A 21532-nucleotide genomic window follows, 5' to 3' on the forward strand; every position below is an offset into this window, starting at 1 on the left:
CAGAACCAGCATGAACTTCTTCAGCAATCTGAGCTCCAGTAGCTCGTCTGTTGGCTCGTCATCGGTGCCCATGACCCCGTCGTTCCTCCCTTAGACCAATTTGATACATACTGACCCCTGCAGACCGGGAACACCCCACAAGAGCTGCAGTTTTGGAGATGCTCTGACCCAGTCGTCTAGCCACCACAACTTGACCCTCGTCAAGCTCGCTCAGATCCTCACACTTGATCATTTTTCCTGCTTCTAACATCAACTTTGAGGATAAAATGTTAAATCACACCCGCTAACAGGTGCCGTGATGAAGAGACAATCAGCTATCTTTGAGAATCCACCGCTGGCTGGAGTAAAGAAAAAAAGTGTGTCTTAGGGGGCAGGTCCTAGACTTTAACTCCTCCCTGCCAACATGAGGACATAATAAGGGAGGAACGGTGGAGATGTAGGCACCATGATAAAATGTGATAAGTCCTACAAGCCTTATGAACCAAAACCAAACAAGTACCTTTAAAACTGGCTAACTGTCTTCTAACACAAAACGTCAATGTAAAAGTTGCCCTTGCACACTAAATAGAAAGAAGAGATGCCAGGATGTTTAGAAAGTACCCACCTTGGAGGCTGAGTCCTTCAAATCATTGAGATTGTCCTGTAGGAATGAACGGAGATGACAGATGAGCTGAAGTAGTTGGCACACAGCAGGAGAAAGGGGTTGTGGGGGGGGGAGGCTGGCCGGCATTCAACACATCCCCACAGAGACCTTCAAAGACTAGAACTTTCACATGGTTAGTGGTGGAAGCAACTGAAGTAGCCTAAGCTGGAGTGATCTGAGCCAGCGTGTTCCTAAATTATGTGTGGTGATGGTACGTTACATGATATCAGTGAGCTAACGTTCTGAGGTGTGTGCGCTGGATAAAATTCTAGTGTACAAATATATAAAATAAGATCTTGATTGTAGTGGTGCGTGTAGAATTAAAGGTGCATATAGAATTACAACAAGCTCCCTGGTTGCAGATAAGCAGCTCCGTCGGGGAGGGTTTGCCCGCGCTTTCGCTTTCCTTTGGTGGCCTCTCGCTAGGCGCTCGCTGCTGGTGATGCATCGTAGGGATGGTTCGCTCCTGGAAGGCTGCACGGCGATCGGGCGGTCCGACGGAGCCGAGGACATAAAAATACTTCCCGCCGTCACAGAAAAACAAAAAAAAAATATGCAGGAATATGCAGGAGAGCTGAAAACGGGGGGAAATTACACCCTGAGAGAGGGACGGCTCTCTTCAGGATGAGCTAAAGAGGCAGGAGATCAGACATTCCATCCACTCTGGACGTCAGGGTGATTCTATATTCGAGAGATCTTCGTTTCTTCTTGTTTAGGGGAGAAAAAACTGAGCGGGGTCGTCTTGGTAGCTCACAAATATTCAAAAAATTCAAAAACAGCAGGGTAACTTACAAAAATATAACATCTATATTTACAAAAAGCAAAATTTGGGAATAAAAGGTGACCGGAGGCACTTCTTGGTGGTCATTTTCACCACATACAAAAACGTTAGCAAAAACTCCACATCACTTTCCAAGTCCACGATATTCTATAATAAAAATACGTATTAAAAATAAAATCTCCAAAATACAAAAAAATAGTCCATGTGATTGACGTGCAACTTCTCCCCCTACTGCTCTCCTGTGAAGGGTTCCAGAGGCCTCCCCTGGTTTCTGGCGTGTGGAGGGAGGGGACAAGAGGAAACGAGGACACGGCCCTCCTCAGGCCATACTAACCTTAACCGCGGAGGAGTGCGATGGCGAAGAGTGCGTGTCCAGCTTTCGTCTTTTTTGTTCTAGAGGACGAAAAGGGAAGAGAAAACGTTCAGTACGGTAGCGAGAGCTTAAAAGACGTACGGTATGATCGTATTAAAATACACAGTAAAATCGTACATAAACTGCATCTCCCACAATGCATTTCGATTTTGTGACCTGCATCCCACCACTAGATGGCAGTGTTTCCACATCAGCGTTTAACTGAGACGGTTTTCCAACAAGCGATGCTGAGAAATATTTACAAATGATCCCGAAATGTATAAGAAGAGAAAACTGGTAGCCGCTCAGGTGGCGCAGCGGTAAAGTACGCTAGTGCACCAGAGTTGGGTTTCTAGATGCATCGTATCGAAACCCAGCTCTACCTTTCCGACTGGGTTGGGCGGCAGTATGAACAACGTTTGGCTGTTGTTCATGGGCTTAGCGGGTAGAGTCGGAGCATAGGTCCTCATAACTGGTACGACTGCGGCCCCTGCTGGTTGGCTGATGGCGCCTGCACAGGGCTGAGGAATAACATCGAGGGGAGTGGGACCCTCCGTGCGCGGTGTCTCTCGGTGTATGAACTCGGCTCGTGCGGGTGTAAAATGCAAGTCTGTACCGATCGCGTGCCGGAGGGGGCGCAATTCGGTCGAGTGGCGTCCTCAGTCAGCGGCAAGGGTACCAGTATAGAGTACATAATCAGGGTAATTGGATATGACTAGAATGGGGATAAAAATTGGGGGGAAAAAGTGGGAAAAAATATAAATTAAAATAAAAAAAAAAAAAAAATTTAAAAAAAAAAAAAAAGAAGAGAAAACTGAAGCAGAAGGAGGAAATTTAATGAATAATGTGAAAGTGAAAACAAGTTTGTGCTTTAATAAGAGAAACCGGTACGTCTCATGTTATGAGGCGTGTCTGTGGTAAAGGAGGACAATATAAATGTAGATATATGTTATAAATATACAGGATAAATTTAGCCTCCAAGAAAAACAACAAATTGTTGTTTAATTAAAAGGCCGACTGCAATCACAGCAGGATACGTTACAATCGACCCTGAGGGCCACCATAATGCACATGTGGCCCTCGGTGACACCCCTGATTTAGTATGTGGTCTTTTCGGAGTGACAGCAATCAACTAGGTGTTGGTCATCATCTCTGGGTCATTAAGAGGTCAGCAGTAGGACGTACAAAGCCTTAAATTCTTATCTATAACATTATCTATGTCAGACATGCTTTGTGTTCAAACTAAAGTCAAAACCTCTACCGACAACATTTTCTAATAAAATAAAAAAATCAAAGAACGACTGATAGAAAGTAAAATATATTTAAATATTTTATCTATAATAGGCAGAGATTTATTTATTTATTAGGATTTTAACGTCATGTTTTACACACTTTGGTTACATTCATGACAGGACACGTAGTTACTCGTCACAAGATTCATCAGTTCACAAGTTTAATGTCAAACACAGTCATGGACCATTTTGTACCTCTAATTCACCTCACTTGCATGTTTTTGGACTGTGGGAGGAAACCGGAGCTCCCGGAGGAAACACACACGGACACGGGGAGAACATGCAAACTGGGGATCGAACCTGGGGATTCTTGCTGTGAGGCGACAGTGCTACCCACTTAGCCACCGTGCCACCCTTATAGGAAGATCATACAGTAGAGGCCAAAAGTCTAAAACCACTAGTTTTATTTAGGTTTTTTATTTGTTATTTTTTAAAGTAAATCTGATCCAAAGGTGAAATACGATCAGGTAACTGGATATGAATAGACTGGGAGAAAAATTTGTAAAAACTTGTTGTTTGTTTGGATTTTAAAGTCATGTTTAACACATCTGTGTCATTTTAGGGCAAGATCAGTATTTAGTCCGAGTCTGCATATTGTATTCTGTCTTTATATGGTGGGTCCACTTCATATTTATTTATTTATATGTATGTATGGCTGCTGGAATGTAACATATATGTAAAATGATCATCTATGATTCCACACTGGCATCATAGGGAGAGATAAAATCATCTAATAAATGGACGGTTTCATCACATCATACAGTGGAGGCCAAAAGTCTAAAACCACTATTATTATTATTTAGCTTTTGTTTTTTAAATGACAAGCTTACGAGGTTCGAATTTCGGCTTTTCTACGTAACGATTGGCTGACGACTGAGAAAAATGAGGGGAAAGGCATTAAAAAAAGAGGACCGAGGACTGAATGGGTACACTAGACTAAAATAAAGGTTAGTGTCTATTCTTAGCGACACATAGATCATACTGTCCTAACTGCCCGTATTAGCCACACCTTTGTGGTCTTAGTTTCTGGGTCAGAAGCTGAGGAATAAATAGTGAAAGTGAGAGATGTAATAAAGCAGTTTAAACCAGTGAAGTTCCTTTACCCCGTTCAGACTCTAATCCTTCAGATCTGGGAACCGGAGACTTTAGGGATCCAGCGGTTTTCTCGCCCTTGCTGCTTTCCTTTATCTTGCCCTCTTTGGTCACCTCTCGCTCCTTGGACGACTCTTTTTCAGCGGCCTTGGCCTCGCTCTTGGTCTTCTCGTCCTTCTTGTCGTCCTTTCTCTTGTCCTTCTCGGCCTTGGGTGTTTTTTCCTTGGCCTCGCCCGTCTTCTCGTCCTTCTGCTTCTCCTTCCCTCCTGCCTTGGCCTCTGGAGTGCTGGCAACTATCTTCTCCTTCTTTTCCTTTTTCTCCTTTCCACTCTTCTTCTCCTCCTCTTTCTCTTTACTTCCCTTAGTGCTGGGTGAGGAAAACAAATAAATAAATGGTGGAATTGATAGAGCGTGTTTAAAATACACACATATATTCAAAGGTTTGTAATCATATAGCAGCATGTTCTCCAGACTACTATATTTCATGTATTTACTAAGTCTAGGTTAAAAACTCAGTCCTGTTACTTATATACGACCATCTTCCCACTTAAAAACCATGTAAAAATGAAACAAAGATGCCCGAGATTTGACCAAAACACATTCTGAGTAGTGTTAGGTGTGTCATATTAGATTCAGAGTTGAACAAAGATAAAAAATGAAGTTTAATTTCATCCAGTTGCTACAGGAAAACGGCCCAGATGTTCCTCAAACGTAGATTCTGCGTTATTGCTGTGCTGCTCCTTTAGTCTCTGAGGAGTCTGTGGTTTGATGAAGACGTCCTGAACTCTGGATTACGACTCTCGGTGGTAGACCTTCCCAGTGTTGTAAATTAAAATCCCAGTGACTGCAGTGGATGATGATGATGGCACGATCTCTGACCCCCAGTAGAACACACCAGAGATCATAAGAACCGTTACGAACTCATTACGTTCCCACCGGTCCTGAATGGACCTTAATAGAGATCGTCCGTGCCACCTCGTAGCGAGAATTTTTTTTTTATCTTCTTTTTAAAACGATGTTTCGTACGACCAATTCGAGGAGCATTTCTCAATCGTCCGGACGTCGTAATGACCGTGACGCACAGAAACGTCTCTTCCGCGACGGGTTCTCCGAGCGATTTAATAGAACGCTAAGTGGATCCATGCCTCAAACAGTGCTCAAATTGGATTACGCAGTTCATAGAGAAGGTAGACTTTGAAAGAGGACTGATTTATTTGCAGAGCAGATTGAAATAATAAGCCGGCACTAAACTCCCTTGCCTGTGGGACCGACCTTTTAATAACATTATCCGTGTGATGAGAGCCGTACATCATCCTGCCGTGCCCGGGTTGTGCTCAGGGTGAGAGAGTGTGTGCACCGTGGTGTGTGTGTGTGTGTGTGTGTGTGTGTGTGTGTGTGTGTGTGTGTGTGTAAGCCTGAGGGCTACCTGTTGGGTGTGCTGCTGCCGTTGCTGCTGCTCACTTTGTTCGCCGTGGTCAGGTTCTTGCTGGATGCTTTGGAAGCCGCCAGAGACTTGTCCTTAGATTTATCTACAAAATATTAAACACGCAGTTCATGCAGCCAGACTCGACACGACAGGTTTCATGCAGTCTTCAAGAAATGAGAAAAGAAACACAAATAAACCTAAATAAATGAATGATTCCTTTGGGCTGAACCCGTTAGGGCAGTAGTGGGTCACGGAGTGGTCATTTATTACCGGGCCGCACAGAAAGAATAAATAATATATTTTTATTCTGTTTTATTGACGATCACATTCTGAAAGACGTTTTATTATTTTTTTAAAAACACCCGTCCGTTCCTCTTGACGCCTATTTCAGGCACCAAAAAATTAAGCCCACAAAGCTCAGGGTTCCTACTGATTGTCCATCAGTGGTGAGTAGTATTCTTATGCACTTTGTGTGTTTATTATACTTGTCGTATAATTTTATAATCTTATATGAAACTGATCCATAGTGCAAAAAAGGTCGGGGGCCACTGGGGATCATTTGTCCACATATTTAATTTTTTTTTTTTTTTTTTACACCAAACACCCCCTGCTTGACACTGAAACTCTCCTATTTATCTGTACTTGGGACCAGCACAAAGAGTGCACTGATGTTTCCCCTAATGGCTAGGTATACGTAACACCAAGCACCTTCTGTATTTATATGCCCAGCCCAGGATTCAAACCCCCAGAAATGTTCCCAGCATATACATAATATTTGCTCAAAGTTGATGTGTTAGAAGCAGGACGACCGGGTCAGAGCATCTCCAAAACTGCAGTGGTCAGTATCTATCAAAAGTGGTCCAAGGAAGGAACGGTGGTAAACCGGCGACAGGGTCATGGGCGGGGCCAAGACTCATTGATCCACGCGTGGAGCTACTGTAGCTCAAACTGCTAAAGAAGTGATGATTATTTCTGTATTATCCTGTATGAAAGTTTCTTTAAATGTATTTTTAATTTGTTTTATGGTGATTAGTATGCGACAGTCTTTGCAAAGTGTAGTTCTGTCATCGCTGACATAATAAAAAGCACTAAAATAAAAATAGTTATGCAATTTATCACGTAAATGCAGAGTTTTAGTCACCCCATAAAACATGGACATTTCCTACATGCCTCTTTTCTCAGTGTTTGATCTTATTGTCCATATTGGGACAGTGGCAGCCTAGTGGGTGGAGCTTTGGGCTATCGATCGAAAGGTTAAGAGTTCAAATCCCAGCTCTGCCATTGAGCAAGGCCCTTAACCCTGTCTGCTCCAGGGATGATGTATAATGGCTGACCCTGTGTTCTGACCCCAGCTTCCAATCTAGCTGGGATGTGAGGAAAAAGAATTTAATTGTGCTGTACACGTGTATCTGTAGATATGACACATAAGGGGGTTCTATACCATATCGCACTGTCAGTCTCGATATATGGTAAGTCATATTAACATCCAATCCCTATGCATATAACCCATATAAATAAGTGAGAGAGACCTTCCTAATTTTGACATTAAACGTACCCGAATCGTCCGCACCTCCCTCGTCGCTCTTCCCACCGCTAGCCGAAGCAGGGTTGGCAGCGCCCGTCTTGGCAGAGCTGCCTGGGCCGTTCTGCAAGGAACCGTGGTTGGCGCTGATCACCAGCTCCTTGTAGTGGAACTCGTTCTCGGGCACCATGTGCACTTTCCTGCTTTTCAATTGGCCTGAGTAACTGCAAGTCACATAAACGGTTAAATCACAGAACAGGTGAAATAAGAAAAAAAAAAAAAACTACATAGCACTATGTCCACCAGGAAAACGGCGAGATCAGCGCTTAGCTGAAACGTACGTCGCATAGTGTTGGGGAAATATTATGAGTCAGATTTGAACTTAAGTACTGATGTGTGGAGAATTCCTACTGGGTTTGCACATCTACCTGAGGACTACTGGTTCAACTAGTCAGATAAGACGCTACTAATAATAACTGCTGGTTCACTGTCTGAGCTCTGAACAAAGAGTCAGAGAACACATTAACATCTTTTTATTTATCTTTTTATGCATTTTATCCCCTTTTTCTCCCAATTTAGTGGAGCCAATACGCTACTGGGGACCCCAACGGCGCCCACGGAGGGGTGTATATATCGCCTGACACACACTCCCTCCCATAAGTGCGCAGTCCACCAATCCCTTCCTATTTACCCATACTGCAGTGGATGTGTGTGTGAGGTCGACTTCAGGTACAGAGAGCCACGCCCCGATCTCTGCGCTCATCCACTTTCTGATAACCCCACCCCTTAGTCCAGTCTTTTCCCACCAAACAGACTGGAAGCCAATTGTGTCTGCAAGAAGGCGCCCAGCCGACCGGTAGCAGAGCCGAGATTCGGAGCCTGGAGCTCAGAAGCTCCACGCTGGTGTGCTAGTGGATTATCCCACTGTGCCACCTGGGCACCCAACACACACGACTTACAATTGAGGCTGAATACATTGCAGGCTATTAAGAATTAAGGACCTCACTCAGGGGCCCAAGAATGGCAACTTAGTGAAGTGGCTTAAACCAGAAGCCTACTGATGACCAGTTCAGTTCAGACTATTGCTTAATTGGACCAGTGTTGATGGATCATCCACTGCTAACATCATCTCCACAATGTTCATTAAATCAGCCACAGTTTAAACGCCACTTATAGTCATAATGACATAATTTAAAGCTTTATGTGTACTGGTACGGCTTTATTGTACTTTCTTAAAATGATGAAGCTAGGGTAAAACACATAAGCCCACCAGTGCTGCGATCTCAAGCTCTCGAGTTCTAATCTCAGCACTGCTATCAGCCGGCCATGTGCTGACTCCGATACAGGTAGAGGATTGGCTGTGTGTCTGTATAGGGGCGGGACAATGGTTGAACAGGGCTTCCTTATAATTGCCGCAGTTATAAGACGAGGGATAATAGAGATCTGGGTGTGACTCTCTGTGCGCCATACAGATCTCCGTATAAACCCGCCTCACGCAGGTGAAAAGAAGCGGTCGGCTACTGCACATGTCGAAGGGGGACAGAATTGGATATCTGCAGCAGAACAGTAAGCAAAACACGATCGGGTAATTGGGTGCGGCTGGATTGGGAGAAATATTGAGGGGGAAAATGCATAAAACTAAAAAAATAAACGATCTGGAGAGATTTAAGGCCCCCGAGAACCAGTCAGGGCTCAAAATCATGAGCGTAATCTACAAGTATCTGAATAAATGAGAGGCAATTGAAGAGGATGAAGGGAAAATGATACAGCAGGGGTCTCACAAACGCATCAGGCATGACGTATACACATCATAAACGATACGAGATACGATTAGGTAATTTAACAGCCATCAATACACCCGAGTGCAAAGTGTTTTCCTTAAAGGACAGCGGATCTGATTGCTCTCACCTCCCGCTTAAATCCTCACCGCTGAAATATGCGTGTTTGCCAAACAGCCCGAGTAAACGCGAGCGTCATTTCTATTTCTATTTACACTGCACTTACTGCGCAGATCACCGAGCGGAGAAGATCACAAGCCGCTCCGGACTCTCTCTTCCATCTATAAAACGCTCGGGCGTACGCTGGAAGTAACGAGCTCACCAGACTCGCAGGGTAATGCGGCCGAGCCTCGGCGTGGGAACCTATAAACGGTGAACGTCTAGCCGAGACGATTGATCTGCTCATTTCATCGGCGTGGACGGATCGCTCGGCGTGAAATAAAGCAATATCGCATTACGCAGCACCTGCCCGGGTTTATCAGCCCTTTTATTTTACCTCCAGCACAACAAACCCTAAAAGAAACGTCACGTGAACTAAGCTCTGGTGCGCACTACATTTCCCTAAAACCTAACACACACCACCACCCCCAAAATAACGGTACAGGCCGTTCAGAATGTACGATACCCCATAGCTAATGCATAGAGATCGGGCCTCTTCTCCTTTTCCTCCTGGCAGATCTTGTGCACCCGGCACTCCAGGGCCTGGCCCAGGTTCAGCACTTTGGGGTAGAAGGGGATGATCTTGGTCAGCACGATCAGGATGTTGCGAATGTGGGTGTACTCGCCCGTCTCCAGGCAGTGCACCGAGGCCTAGAAAGGAACACAAGCATTATGGCAAGTAGTGTTGCTATATGGCCAAAAGTATGTGGACATTAAACAGCTGAGATCTTTACCCCAAAGAAGGAAACCTCTACAGCAGGTCAGTTTATTGGCCATCTGCTCTGCTCAGTTTGGTTACATTTAGTATTTTCTATGCATTTTATCCCAATCCACTGCTGGATGTATATTTCCCCGACACACACACGCCCTCAGACGTGTGCACAGTCCACCAATCCCTTCTTATTCACCCCTACTTCGGAGGATTTGTGCGAGAGGAGAGCCACGCCCAGATCTCTGCACTCCTCCCTGTGCAACCACAGCGTTGATAACCACACCCCTTATCACATCGGGTCTTACCCACCCTGCAGACTGGACGCCAATTTTAACTGCTGCAGGCATTAACCAACCGTGCCTCCTATCCTACAGGGCGCCCAGCCGACCGAGAGCAGAGCCGAGAACCGAGCTCAGAGTCACGGCGCTGGTGTGCTAGTGGATTATCCCAGCTGCGCCACCCGGGCGCCCACAGTTTTGTTACATTTAGGTGCAGATTAGCTCTTCATTTAGGCCATTTCAACATTAAAATATGATCAGATGTTTATGTCCAAGCAGGCACACACCAGTTTAGGATCAATGCTTAATGCTACACTTTGGACAAAGGGGCGTAAAGCAAACAAAAACAAGGAATGAAGTTACAAAATCGAACCCAGGACCCACCGTGGCACCCTGAAGTTTAATAAAGGCGTACAGTTTTTATAATAATGATGTTATTCGCTCTTTCCTTTATTATTTACATTGTAAGGTGCCCTTGGGTATGTGAAAGGCACTATATAAATTTATATATTATTATAAATCAGAGTTCCCACGTCCTTTTGGCCTTGTATCTTAACAGCATTGAATTTTAAATGGACATCAAACAATTGGGGTATCGTGCACAGTGACTTGTACATTAACCCACCGGGGACTGGAACAGGAACCGGGAACAATTCTAAACATGTTTATTGGGCTATACACCGACCAGGCATAACATTATGACCACTGACAGGTGAATGATGACACTGATTATCTCTTCATCAATTTTATCCTCAAAGTTGATGTTAGAAGCAGGAAAAAAGGGCGAGCGTGAGGATCTGAGCGAGCTTGACGAGGGCCAGATTGTGACGGCTAGACGACAGGGTCAGAGCATCTCCAAAACTGCAGCTCTTGTGGGGTGTGTCCCGGTCTGCAGTGGTCAGCATCTATCAGTGGTAAACCGGCGACAGGGTCATGGGCGGCCAAGGCTCACTGATGCACGTGTGGTCGGATCCAACAGAAATGTAACATCTTGGTGCCAGATACCAGAGCACACCTTCAGGGGTCTAGTGGAGTCCATGCCTTGACGGGTCATGGCTGATTTGGCAGCAAAAGTGGGACCAACACAATATCAGGAAGGTGGTCATAACGTTACGGCCTGATCGGTGTATCTTAACATGATTGCTTACTTTAGTCAGCTTGTAATGCCACTTATGAACGACGTGTCGGAAGTTCTCGTAGTCGAGTTGGTCGGCTTTATTGCCCCCGTCAAACCCGCTGGCTCTGAAGATGGTGAGGAACCCCGGGTAATTGCCGCACTCCTGCCGAGGGAAGCACAATCGGTACACGTTAATCGAAGCCGGCGGCGCCGCCGTAAAAATAGAAGTTTCGACCTCCCAGCTGGGTGTGAGGATGGAATATAAGGCCGTGTACCTTCTCATAGATGGCTTTATCGCTGTGCCATCTCGTTACGGTTTCCAACATACAGCAGAGGAAGCGACCGTAGCGCCGGGATTCGTTTTCTGTACAGCTCGCAACTGTGTAAATAATGTCTGAGAAAACCTGCGATATGAGAGAGAGAGGAAATAAGTGAGAGACTGACCATACGGTTTCCGTGACTATCCTGCGAGAGATATTATCTCCAGCACCACTATGAACAGGCTTTTCTACACGCCGCTGCTTTAATGCACATAATCAAACACTAGGCACAATCAGGCCCAGCAGGAGAGCCTCGTTTAGACAAACAAGCGAGCAACACAATGCAGTGCGAGCCTGCGAGTTCTGGCTCTCGTCTCGATAGACCCGACTAAAGCTGCTCGTTTTAACTCACGCGGTCGTAACAGAGCAGCGTGCAGAAGTTGGGAGTCTTCTGCTGATGCACCAGCTCCACGAAGCGGGCGCAGTAGACGGCGTCGATGGCGGAGAAGACGCAGCGCGGGAACAGGCAGAGCTGCAGGAACTTTGTGATGGTCTCGTTCTTGGTGGATTCTGTGAAAAATAAATAATAATAAATAAATAATAGACAAGAAGAATGAGCGGGCGAGCGCTGATAATAGGTTTTATGATGTACTGCGACAGTCAGCACAGACTGTATTGTTATCTGGGTTAGACAGAAGAATGAAGGCTGAGTAGGCAGCACTTTCGGGCTTGGAAATTTCCACTGCTTTATCCTGGTCAGGGTCGCGGCGGGTCCACTAAACACTAGGCGCAAAGCAGGAATACCCTGGACAGTGAGTCACAAAAACCCCACCAAAGGAACGCAGGCAAAGGGGGCAACCTATATTAACGCTTTTGGCTGTTTATTAGGGTTTTAACGTCATGTTTTATCAGTTCAAGTTTAATGTCAAACAGTCATGGATTATTTTGTATCTCCAGTTCACCTCACTTGCATGTATTTGGACTGTAGGAGGAAACCGGAGCTCCCGGAGGAAACCCACGGATGAGACTCGGAAGTGAACCCAGGACCTTCTTGCTGTGAGGCGACGGTGCTACCCACCGAGCCACCGTGCCGCCCGTGAGGTCAGGTGATAACGTAGCCGATCGTGTAGCTCGGCTGGCCGATAGCACCTCTTGAGATACGAACCCTGGATCCTCCGTCACCTCACAGCAAGAAGGGTCTGGGTTCGATTCCTTCTGTTCGAAGTTTGCATTTTATTACTCTGTCCTTGTCCAAGATCCAAGGGGAGAACATGCAAACCTCACACAGAAAGGACCCGGATCGATCCACCTAGGAATCGAACCCAGGTCCTTATTGCTGTGAGGAGACGGTGCTACCCACCGAGCCGCCCACTTTTGCCTATATAGTGTAGAGACTGGGTAAACACCATTCAAAGTTCAGTATTGTTTTTGGACCAGAGATCATCACTACTGGTGTGAAACGTAGAAAAACAAGCAATAATCCTCACTGGCGAGTAACCAGTTATCCTTCTCCAGTTTGAGACGGTTCAGCACCCTCTGCACGTGCTCCAGCTGCTTCTTCTCCTCCTCCAGCAGCTTATCCTGCAGCGCCGTACATCTTTCCTTCTCCTTCTTCTTTTTGTTCATGGGCTGTGGGAGCAGAAATAATCTCTCAGCACATAGGAGGAGAAGTTCGGGAACTTTTAAAGGCTTCATACTAATCCTGCTCTATTCAGTACATGGAAATACAAGATCCACTAACTTTCTAGTCTCATTCATTACTAAATTACTTACTGACTAAAATAAAAGTATGACTATTGAAGTAGATAAATAAATAAATCCTTTTAATATCAAATAAATCCTTTTAATTGGCCACAAATATAAACAATTAAAATCCTGGTTCAGGTTATATCCTGTAAAAATACATAATACAATTATGACTGAACACATTTTTTGAGCAATTGAGGGTTAAGGGCCTTGCACAGGGGCCCAACAGTGGCAACTTGGCGGTTGTGAGGCTTGAACCGGCAACCTTTTGATTACTAGTCTAGTACCTTAACCACTGAGCCATCACTGTCCCAACAAACTGTCTGCAAATCGAGGCTTAACCATCCTCAGACCACGTCAGCCAGGAAGAAGATGCTGTTACTATAACAACGGGTGCTGACTGATCGATGCTGCCTCCACAATGATACGCCGGATAATGGGGATCAGGGCGCGACTCTCCGTACACGATACGGATCCCCATATAAACCCGAAGGGGGCGTAGAATGGTTGGCTGAAATTGGATAAATGAATTGGGTAATTGGATATGTCTAAACCAGTAGAAAATTTAGGGGGAAAATATATAAATAAAATAGAAAAAAAACTTTTAAATATTAAATCTAAAAGATAAAGAGTTTATAAATAATATTATAATATTAAATCTAAAAGATAGTTTGTAACTATAAACTTGTAATATTTATTGTTAAAAATACAATTTCAAGTTTTAATAGCATTAACAAATTTAAAATTAAATCTGGTTTTAATAGCAGTATATTTTAATCAAATCATCAGTCTTATAAAATCTATTTTTGATAATATTACATTAAATAAATCACTTATTGTCGCGTCAGAGCACGCAGAAGTTCTCCTACCATCTCTGCGTTGTCGTCGATGGCTTTCATCTGCATCTTGAGCTTGTTGACCTCGCGCCCGTAGGCGGCGTGAGGCACGGCCAGGTCGTACATGGTGAGCGACCAGAAGGTGGCGTAGAACTGTGGCCGCAGGTCGTCCCAGACCCGGGGCAGATGCAGCGAGACGACGGCCTCGTGCACGGGCGCCATCACCTGCTCGCACGCGGAGATGTACTTCTGGACCTTCTGCTGCTGCCGGTTTCCCTTGTCGGCTTTTTTCAGCTCGTCGTACTTGGCCTGGGCGGGAAAGCGTAATGATTAGCCTATTCAGGGGCGAAACAAGAAACGGATGGAGCGACGGGCATGTCGGCGGGATGAAACGAGAGCGGGCACGGCTCCCGGACCGGGGCGAGAGACTGAGCTCCGCTTGGCACGGAGCTGGCATAAATCAGTGGCGCTAAGTAGCTCTGCGCTTCACAGCTGGAGTCGGGGAATTAAAACTGCGGCACTTTTGACTAAAAAAAAACCTGCAGGAGTGACGGTGAAATATGGAGTTAAAAATGTGCTGCAAAGTAGATACGGGAAACGCTGCAGGCGAATCTTATTAGAGACAGAGGGAACTTCTTTTCGGGGTGGGGGTTTATTGTAGCTGGGTAGTACCGAATTTGCATAAAAATGAAGATTTAATTCATCTGTATGTTTGTTGCCTGTTAATGATATAGAGAGTTTCCCTCTTTCAGCTGCTCCCGTATATTTATGTATATATTTATCAGCTCTTGAGGCCACAACAGGCTCGAAATACAGGGGGCTGGCAAAATTCAACCAATAAGAAGGCATGCTTGTGTGTTTCGGGTGTGGTTTTGGCAGGACCAAGACTCAGTAAAGGCAGTAAAGACCCAGTGCCACCGGGTATATATTTACATTACATCTACAATTACTGACTGTAGTCCTACATGCTTTGTTAGCCCACAGCACCACCACAGAGCAGGTATTATTTAGGTGGTGGATCATTCTCAGCACTGCAGTGACACTGACATGGTGGTGGTGTGTTAGTGTGTGTTGTGCTGGTATGAGTGGATCAGACACAGCAGCGCTGCTGGAGTTTTTAAACGCCTCACTGTCACTGCTGGACTGAGAATAGTCCACCAACCAAAAACATCCAGCCAACAGCGCCCCGTGGGCAGCGTCCTGTGACCGCTGATGAAGGTCTAGAAGATGAGCGACTCAAACAGCAGCAATAGATGAGCGATCGTCTCTGACTTTACATCTACAAGGTGGACCGACAAGGTAGGAGTGTCTAATAGAGTGGACAGTGAGTGGACACAGTGTTTAAAGCGCTGCTGTGTCCGGTCCACTCATACCAGCACAACACACACTAACACACCAGCACCATGTCAGTGTCACTGCAGTGCTAAGAATGATCCACCACCTAAATAATACCTGCTCTGTGGGGGTCCTGTGGGGGTCCTGACCATTGAAGAACAGCATGAAAGGGGGCTAACAAAGCATGTAGAGAAACAGATGGACTACAGTCAGTAATTGTAGAACTACAAAGTGCTTCTATATGGTAAGTGGAGCTGATAAAATGGACAGTGAGTGTAGAAACTGTATACTGTCTAAGCAATTGAAGGTTAAGAGCCTTGCTCAAGGGTCCAACCGTTGGATGCATCCTGTGTGTTTTAATTATTGATTTCTGAGACGTGTCCAGGTTTTAATTAGAGTCCGTCTGTTGCAATCTGAACGAATATGATGTAGTTTGGAAATTAGGTCCTGACAATGCGGTGTAAATTGTGGGTTAGGAACCAAACCGTGAAGTCCAATTGCAAGGCCAGGGCAAATTTGCTAAATATAAACCCTATTTCCAAAAAAAGTTGGGACATTTTGCAAAATTCAATAAAACAGAAAGCTTTATTTAGCCGAGTTTTAAATTTAGCACATATAAACACTTTTTCTTTCATTTAATGCCTGCAAAACACTCCAAAAAAGTTGGGACAGAAGCAAAACAAGTGAAAAGTTTATCAAATGTTTATAAAAAGTTTAAAACATTCCACAATAAGCAAGTAAACCAGTAACAAGCGAGCGACCCACATTATGTCCATATTTTTTAACGCGACCCAGGCAACACAAACGATGCTGGTCCCACTGTGGTTACAAGATGCAACTTAAAGCCTCCACAAGGGGGCGATCGCATACGTTTCTTTATTTATTTATTAGGATTAGGAAACCGGAGCATACAAACTCCACACAGAAACGACCAGGGCCGCTCCACCTGGGAATCGACCCCAGGACCTTCTTGCTGTGAGGCCACAGTGCTACCCACTGAGCCATCCCATAAACAATTAGTACCCCTCCCATAGAAAAATATACTGACAGCCCTCCTTTATGGCATTTTAGCCACACCCGTTCCTTACAGGTATACAAAATGTGTACGATAATATTTAAAACCTTTAACTTCATAAGAACGGTTTGGGGCAAGGCTCTGTACATTCTGGTCCCACTGTGGTTTACAAAATGTAACAAAGCCTCCACAAGGGGGCGATGGAATACAAGATATTTTCCTGTTTCTCTTTTTTTTTTTGGCTTGAGACCCAGCTATGGGTCATGACCCTGGGTTTGAAAACCCCTGATCTCAGCAGCCCTCCAAAAAAAAACGGATGCCACTATTGACCAAAAGGCATAAAACAGCCCCGCTCGGCGTGTGTGGAGTGTGCCACGCGTCATAAAAAGGGCTCTGGCAACATTATGGATGAGGAAGTGTACTAAAAATCTATTTAAAATCGAACCCACAGCATAATAAAGTCTCAATACTTGAATGAATCCACTGTACGGTGGCACGACTTACAACTTAACGACTTACCAGTATCTGATGGGCGTACATAGGGCGGGACAGGAAGAAGGCAGCATCGTGGGGAGTGTGAAACTGGTTACACAGGACGTCTATGGAAGGAACCCGCTTGATGTAATCCTCCGTGCTCAGATTGGACGCCAAAAAGCCACCGAACTGCACCAGCGTGTCGTGACACTAAAGGAATAAAGAAAAGAAAACGAAGCGTCCATCATTAACGCGGGCTCTCCTGACGCTTCCTGGCCCGAATGCAGATGCTCTTAATAAATCTTTGGGTTGCTTATTTATTTGGGTGGGGGGGGGCGACTGCACCTTGTTTTATTAAAGCCATTCATCACCGGGAGCCCACCCCCTCGGGAAATCGATGCAATGCCCAGTAAAGCAATTTAGAAAGAGAGAAAGCTGGGAAAGGCTTTTCAGGTGTCAGTGGCGGAGAGGAGAGTTGGAGAGCGGTGAAGCGAAGCCTCAGACCTGGCTCAGCCATTACTGAAAACTTGTACTGCGGCAGGAACACTTTCAGAATATCAATGTTACATTTGATCTCAGGCTGTTTTAATTTAGGCGCCCGTCCTAACAAGCACGGACGTTTAAAACCGACATTTACGTTTAGATTTGAGGATCTTAGCAGACATTGTTATTTACTAGGACTAAATACAACTGAGGGATAAGGGCCCTGCTCAGGGGACCAACAGTGGAAACTTTGTGGGGTTTAAACTAGGGCTGCAACTATCGATTATTTTTGTAATCGAGTATTCTATCGATTATTCCAGCGATTAATCGAGTAATCGGATAAGAAATACTTTTGCTTTAACAAAGAGCAAAAACAAATACATATTAGATTAAATAAGACGTGTTTCTTAAACCAAACTGTACATTTGTATTCCTTGCATACAGGACAGTTTTACATTTTTTAAATGCAAAAATAAATAAATCAAAAATAAATAAATTTACTTTTAAAATGTAAACAGGCAACCTGAAACATCAGGTCATCAAGTCATAAATAATAATAAACAAAAATACGTGAACATAAGCCTGTAATTTGTGCAACTTTCAAAACTCAAAGTTTCAGCTACAGCTCACGCAGAACATAAAGCTTTAATATTTTGTTGGGAGGTTTTGTGGTGTTTGTAGGGGGATAAAAATCTGTCAGGATTGTGTCTCTAGATGAGGTAGATCTGGTGTGTGTGTGTGTGTGTGTGTGTGTGTGTGTGTGTGTGTGTTTGCCTAAATCTTCATAAAAGCCTGTGGTGGTTGAAAGGAAGTAAAGTCAGTAAACATGAGTAAAGTAAACACGACGCTCTGATGGTGTGGATGTTCTACTGAGTTTTAGTTTTATCAGCTTAAAATGATCTCAAACTTTCTGTGGTTTTCTCTGTCCAGTCTCCTCCTGTTCGCTATTTTCTCTCTATATCTCGCAGTCCGCGCTATCAAATCTCGGCTGCGTCCTAAACCGATACGTTCAGTTCGCAGGAGCGGCGGACGTGTCCAGATACGTAGCGTTCATCAAACTGTCCGCAAAAAGAACTCGGATCAAGTCCTGTTAAGTCCTGTTCATGTTTAAGATATTTGGGACGCAGCCCTCAGATTCTTCACGTCACCTGCACACGGCGTTAAACACGCTGCGCAAAAGTGAAAGTCGTCCGTGTAAAACACCGTGAGCTGTATATGGTTGTGCGGATTAAACGATTCCTCGATGCAAAAAATTTGAATCGATGATTTTTAGTAATCGATTTACTCGAGTTACTCGAGGAATCGTTTCAGCCCTAGTTTAAACTTCTGATTACTGGTCAGGTAATTAGGGCTGCTGGGTGAAAGAATTTCCCCTTTGGGGATTTAGCGTGGCTCAACACCGTGGAATGCGGTATTACCGCCATTTTTTGTTTTGTTTTTGAAAATTACTTAATTTATCTGGAATTTAGAGCTATATAAACAAGCTTTATTGTTAGGCTATAATTCGGTATATTAGATGAGACAGCTTTAAGACAAATCAAATTAGTGCTGGGCGATTTTCACGATTAATTCGAGTGACCGTTTTCACCCGATGTTAGAAATGTGACAATCGCGATTGTTTACATACTTTATATTTTAATTGAAATACTAACATGTCACGAGGCAGAAACTGAGCAGACGCTCGCGGAATATAAATCAAGGAAAGTTTAACATCAAAAATGCAAAAACAGTGTACAAAATCAGCGAAAACTAATACAGTAAACGGAAGACAACACGTGTCATATACACGGTAACGGTTAGATTCAGTAATGAGGAGCGTAAACACGATCGGCAAAACGAGACACACGAACAGAAGAGTTGAATTAAGATTCCACCGAATCGAACACGGCTGAAATGAATCAAAACTCCGGAGCCGATGAGCGCGATCAGGATTGGCTGACCGGGGACATGTGATAGTCACGTGACAGTCCGTGGGAGCATGGGAATTGTAGTCTATATATTGTTAGAAGCAGATCTTAAGACCTCCATCCACCCCCAAGTCACAAGAGGACAAAATACAGACTCACTCAGTGGTGGAAACAGCACAGTACAGGCTCGTGTTCCTTTTAAGAAACCTGTAAAGAACTTATGTGGTTTTGCACTTTTCTTAATGTAAGGAGGTTCTGCTGCACATTATTTAAAGTGAGTTTTTTGTGAGTTATTCTTATAAAGGATATAGCTAATTATGATTTCTATTTTGTTTTAATTATTGTTATACAGTTATTGTTATAAAGTTTGAGTTCCTTGAAAGGATACTTATCGGTGGTGCTGTTACTATTTTTGTACTTCTGCAGTCTTTTAAATTAAAATGTAAAAAAAAAAAAGAAGTCTTTTTTTAATTGCATTATACAAGAACAAAAAAATCGGAATCGTAATCGAGAGTCGGTAATAATTAAAAAAATATCGAGATTTTTTAGTTTTTTGGCAAAATCGCCCAGCCCTAAATCAAATGCGTGTTTATTGTTAGATACAGAACAAAGAAGAGCAAGGATGCGCAATAAGAATGCACGGCTTTTCTCTATTAAAAAAAGGTTTAAATTTAGCTTCTAGCCTAGGCTAGATATACACTGTGAAACGAAAAAAAAAAAAAAAAGCAAACCGTCTAGGCTAAATATTTTAAATGCACATCTAATCAGAATATGGTAAAAAAAAAAATAATAATAATTAATTAAACGAAACCTTTCGTTTTCAATAAAGAATAAAGTCTATAAGACCTTAAACCTGCGTTATTATGTCCTTGCTGCGCGCTAGAAAAACCAACATGTGGTTCCAGAGAGGATCTGAGTGGGGTAGCGATGTTCCCGGCGGCACTAACAGTCTCTCTGATGGTGTACTCGCTGCACTAATACACGTGTACTGATCCTGCATGCGACTTTAGAGAGCAGAGGAAATCTAGCCTGGTTGTCGTGCCACTATTAACCATCTATTTAGTAGGTATAATTAACATAACAATATAAACTACATTTTAAGTTATTATTCGTTTCAATACATTTAAATCATTCCAGCAAGCCAGCAAGAGAATATTTGCAGGCTGCAATGCCATATTAACCGTCATTGCTAAGGCCGTTTGAATATAGTCTAAATTACAAGTATTTTATTGAGTGTGAACTCAATTTGATCATTAATAAACTTGCCTATAATTCCTGTTGCCATTGTTTCCATCTTAAAACACAAAGCCTGACTCTCAGCAGCAACGGATGCCAACAGTTGGCGGGAAAATGACGCTCTTAGCTCATTTTCATTATGAATTTATTTAACATGTATTACGCCCGAATGTAAGCGTAAAACAAGATGGGAAAAAAACGTGAACGTCGCGGTTGTGACGGCTGCTTGGTCTATACCGCGGTATTGACAGCCCTAGTGCACATTCAAATCCAGAACAAACCGTACCATGACTAATGTGCTACCAGTAAGAGCCGTTCACTTAAGCTGTGGCTGTGACTATTTCCCACCAGACGCTAAGAGACGACACGGCACAGTAACTAAAAACGGCAGTGTGGCGTTTTATTTTCTCTATATTTCTTTTGCAATTGGCTTTGAAATATGGCACTTCTATTGTCTAAATATATGAGAACTGCATGGACCAATCAGCAGTCTGCACCGTTTGTCACCGTGTCGCTCGGGTGACACAGCAGTGTAAAGTAATAGCACACCGTTGTGTGAGGGGGAAGGGAGGGTGTTTGGATCATATTGGGTTAGTGTGGCTCTCTGTACGCGAGGCAGCTCTTTGTGGGAATGCAGCAGTGCCATCTCTAGCGTCCACTCCTGTCTTTTTGACAGTGGCATCGCCTCCGAGCCGTACAAAATAGCCGACCTCACTATGGTCACTACAACCTACAGTAGATACGCTTACTGGAAGCACATTAATAAGCACAAAGTGAAGTAGCTAAACGTTTTGTTCCTCACACTGTGTACTATTTCATATGTTTTTGATTGTTTTGTTTATATATACAGTACCAGGCATAACAATATGACCACTGACAGGTGAATGATGGCACTGATTATCTCATCATCACGGCACCTGTTAGTGGGGGGGATATATTAGGCACCGAGTGAACATTTTATCCTCAGAGTTGATGTTAGAAGCAGGAAAAATGGGCGAGCGTGAGGATCTGAGCGAGTCTGACGAGGGCCAGATTGTGACGGCTAGACGACCGGGTCAGAGCATCTCCAAAACTGCAGCTCGTGTCTC

General features: G+C 44.0%; 1 protein-coding gene across 2 annotated transcripts in view; it reads right to left on the minus strand.

Annotated features, from left to right (window-relative positions):
• Window positions 1-21532, minus strand: part of thoc2 (THO complex 2) — an 85896-nt gene that overhangs the window by 16568 nt on the left and 47796 nt on the right. For both annotated transcript variants that reach the window (XM_063000362.1, XM_063000361.1), the window contains exons 22-33: window positions 16864-17028; window positions 14028-14303; window positions 12900-13041; window positions 11825-11982; window positions 11428-11556; window positions 11184-11315; window positions 9512-9696; window positions 7142-7332; window positions 5587-5689; window positions 4172-4527; window positions 1759-1817; window positions 605-640 (exon numbers count right to left, since the gene is read on the minus strand). In XM_063000362.1, coding sequence (XP_062856432.1) covers window positions 605-640; window positions 1759-1817; window positions 4172-4527; window positions 5587-5689; window positions 7142-7332; window positions 9512-9696; window positions 11184-11315; window positions 11428-11556; window positions 11825-11982; window positions 12900-13041; window positions 14028-14303; window positions 16864-17028 — 1932 coding nt within the window. The remainder of the gene's footprint in view (window positions 1-604; window positions 641-1758; window positions 1818-4171; window positions 4528-5586; window positions 5690-7141; window positions 7333-9511; window positions 9697-11183; window positions 11316-11427; window positions 11557-11824; window positions 11983-12899; window positions 13042-14027; window positions 14304-16863; window positions 17029-21532) is intronic.

The sequence above is a fragment of the Trichomycterus rosablanca genome, chromosome 8 (genome assembly GCF_030014385.1).
Source record: "Trichomycterus rosablanca isolate fTriRos1 chromosome 8, fTriRos1.hap1, whole genome shotgun sequence".
NCBI lineage: Eukaryota > Metazoa > Chordata > Actinopteri > Siluriformes > Trichomycteridae > Trichomycterus > Trichomycterus rosablanca.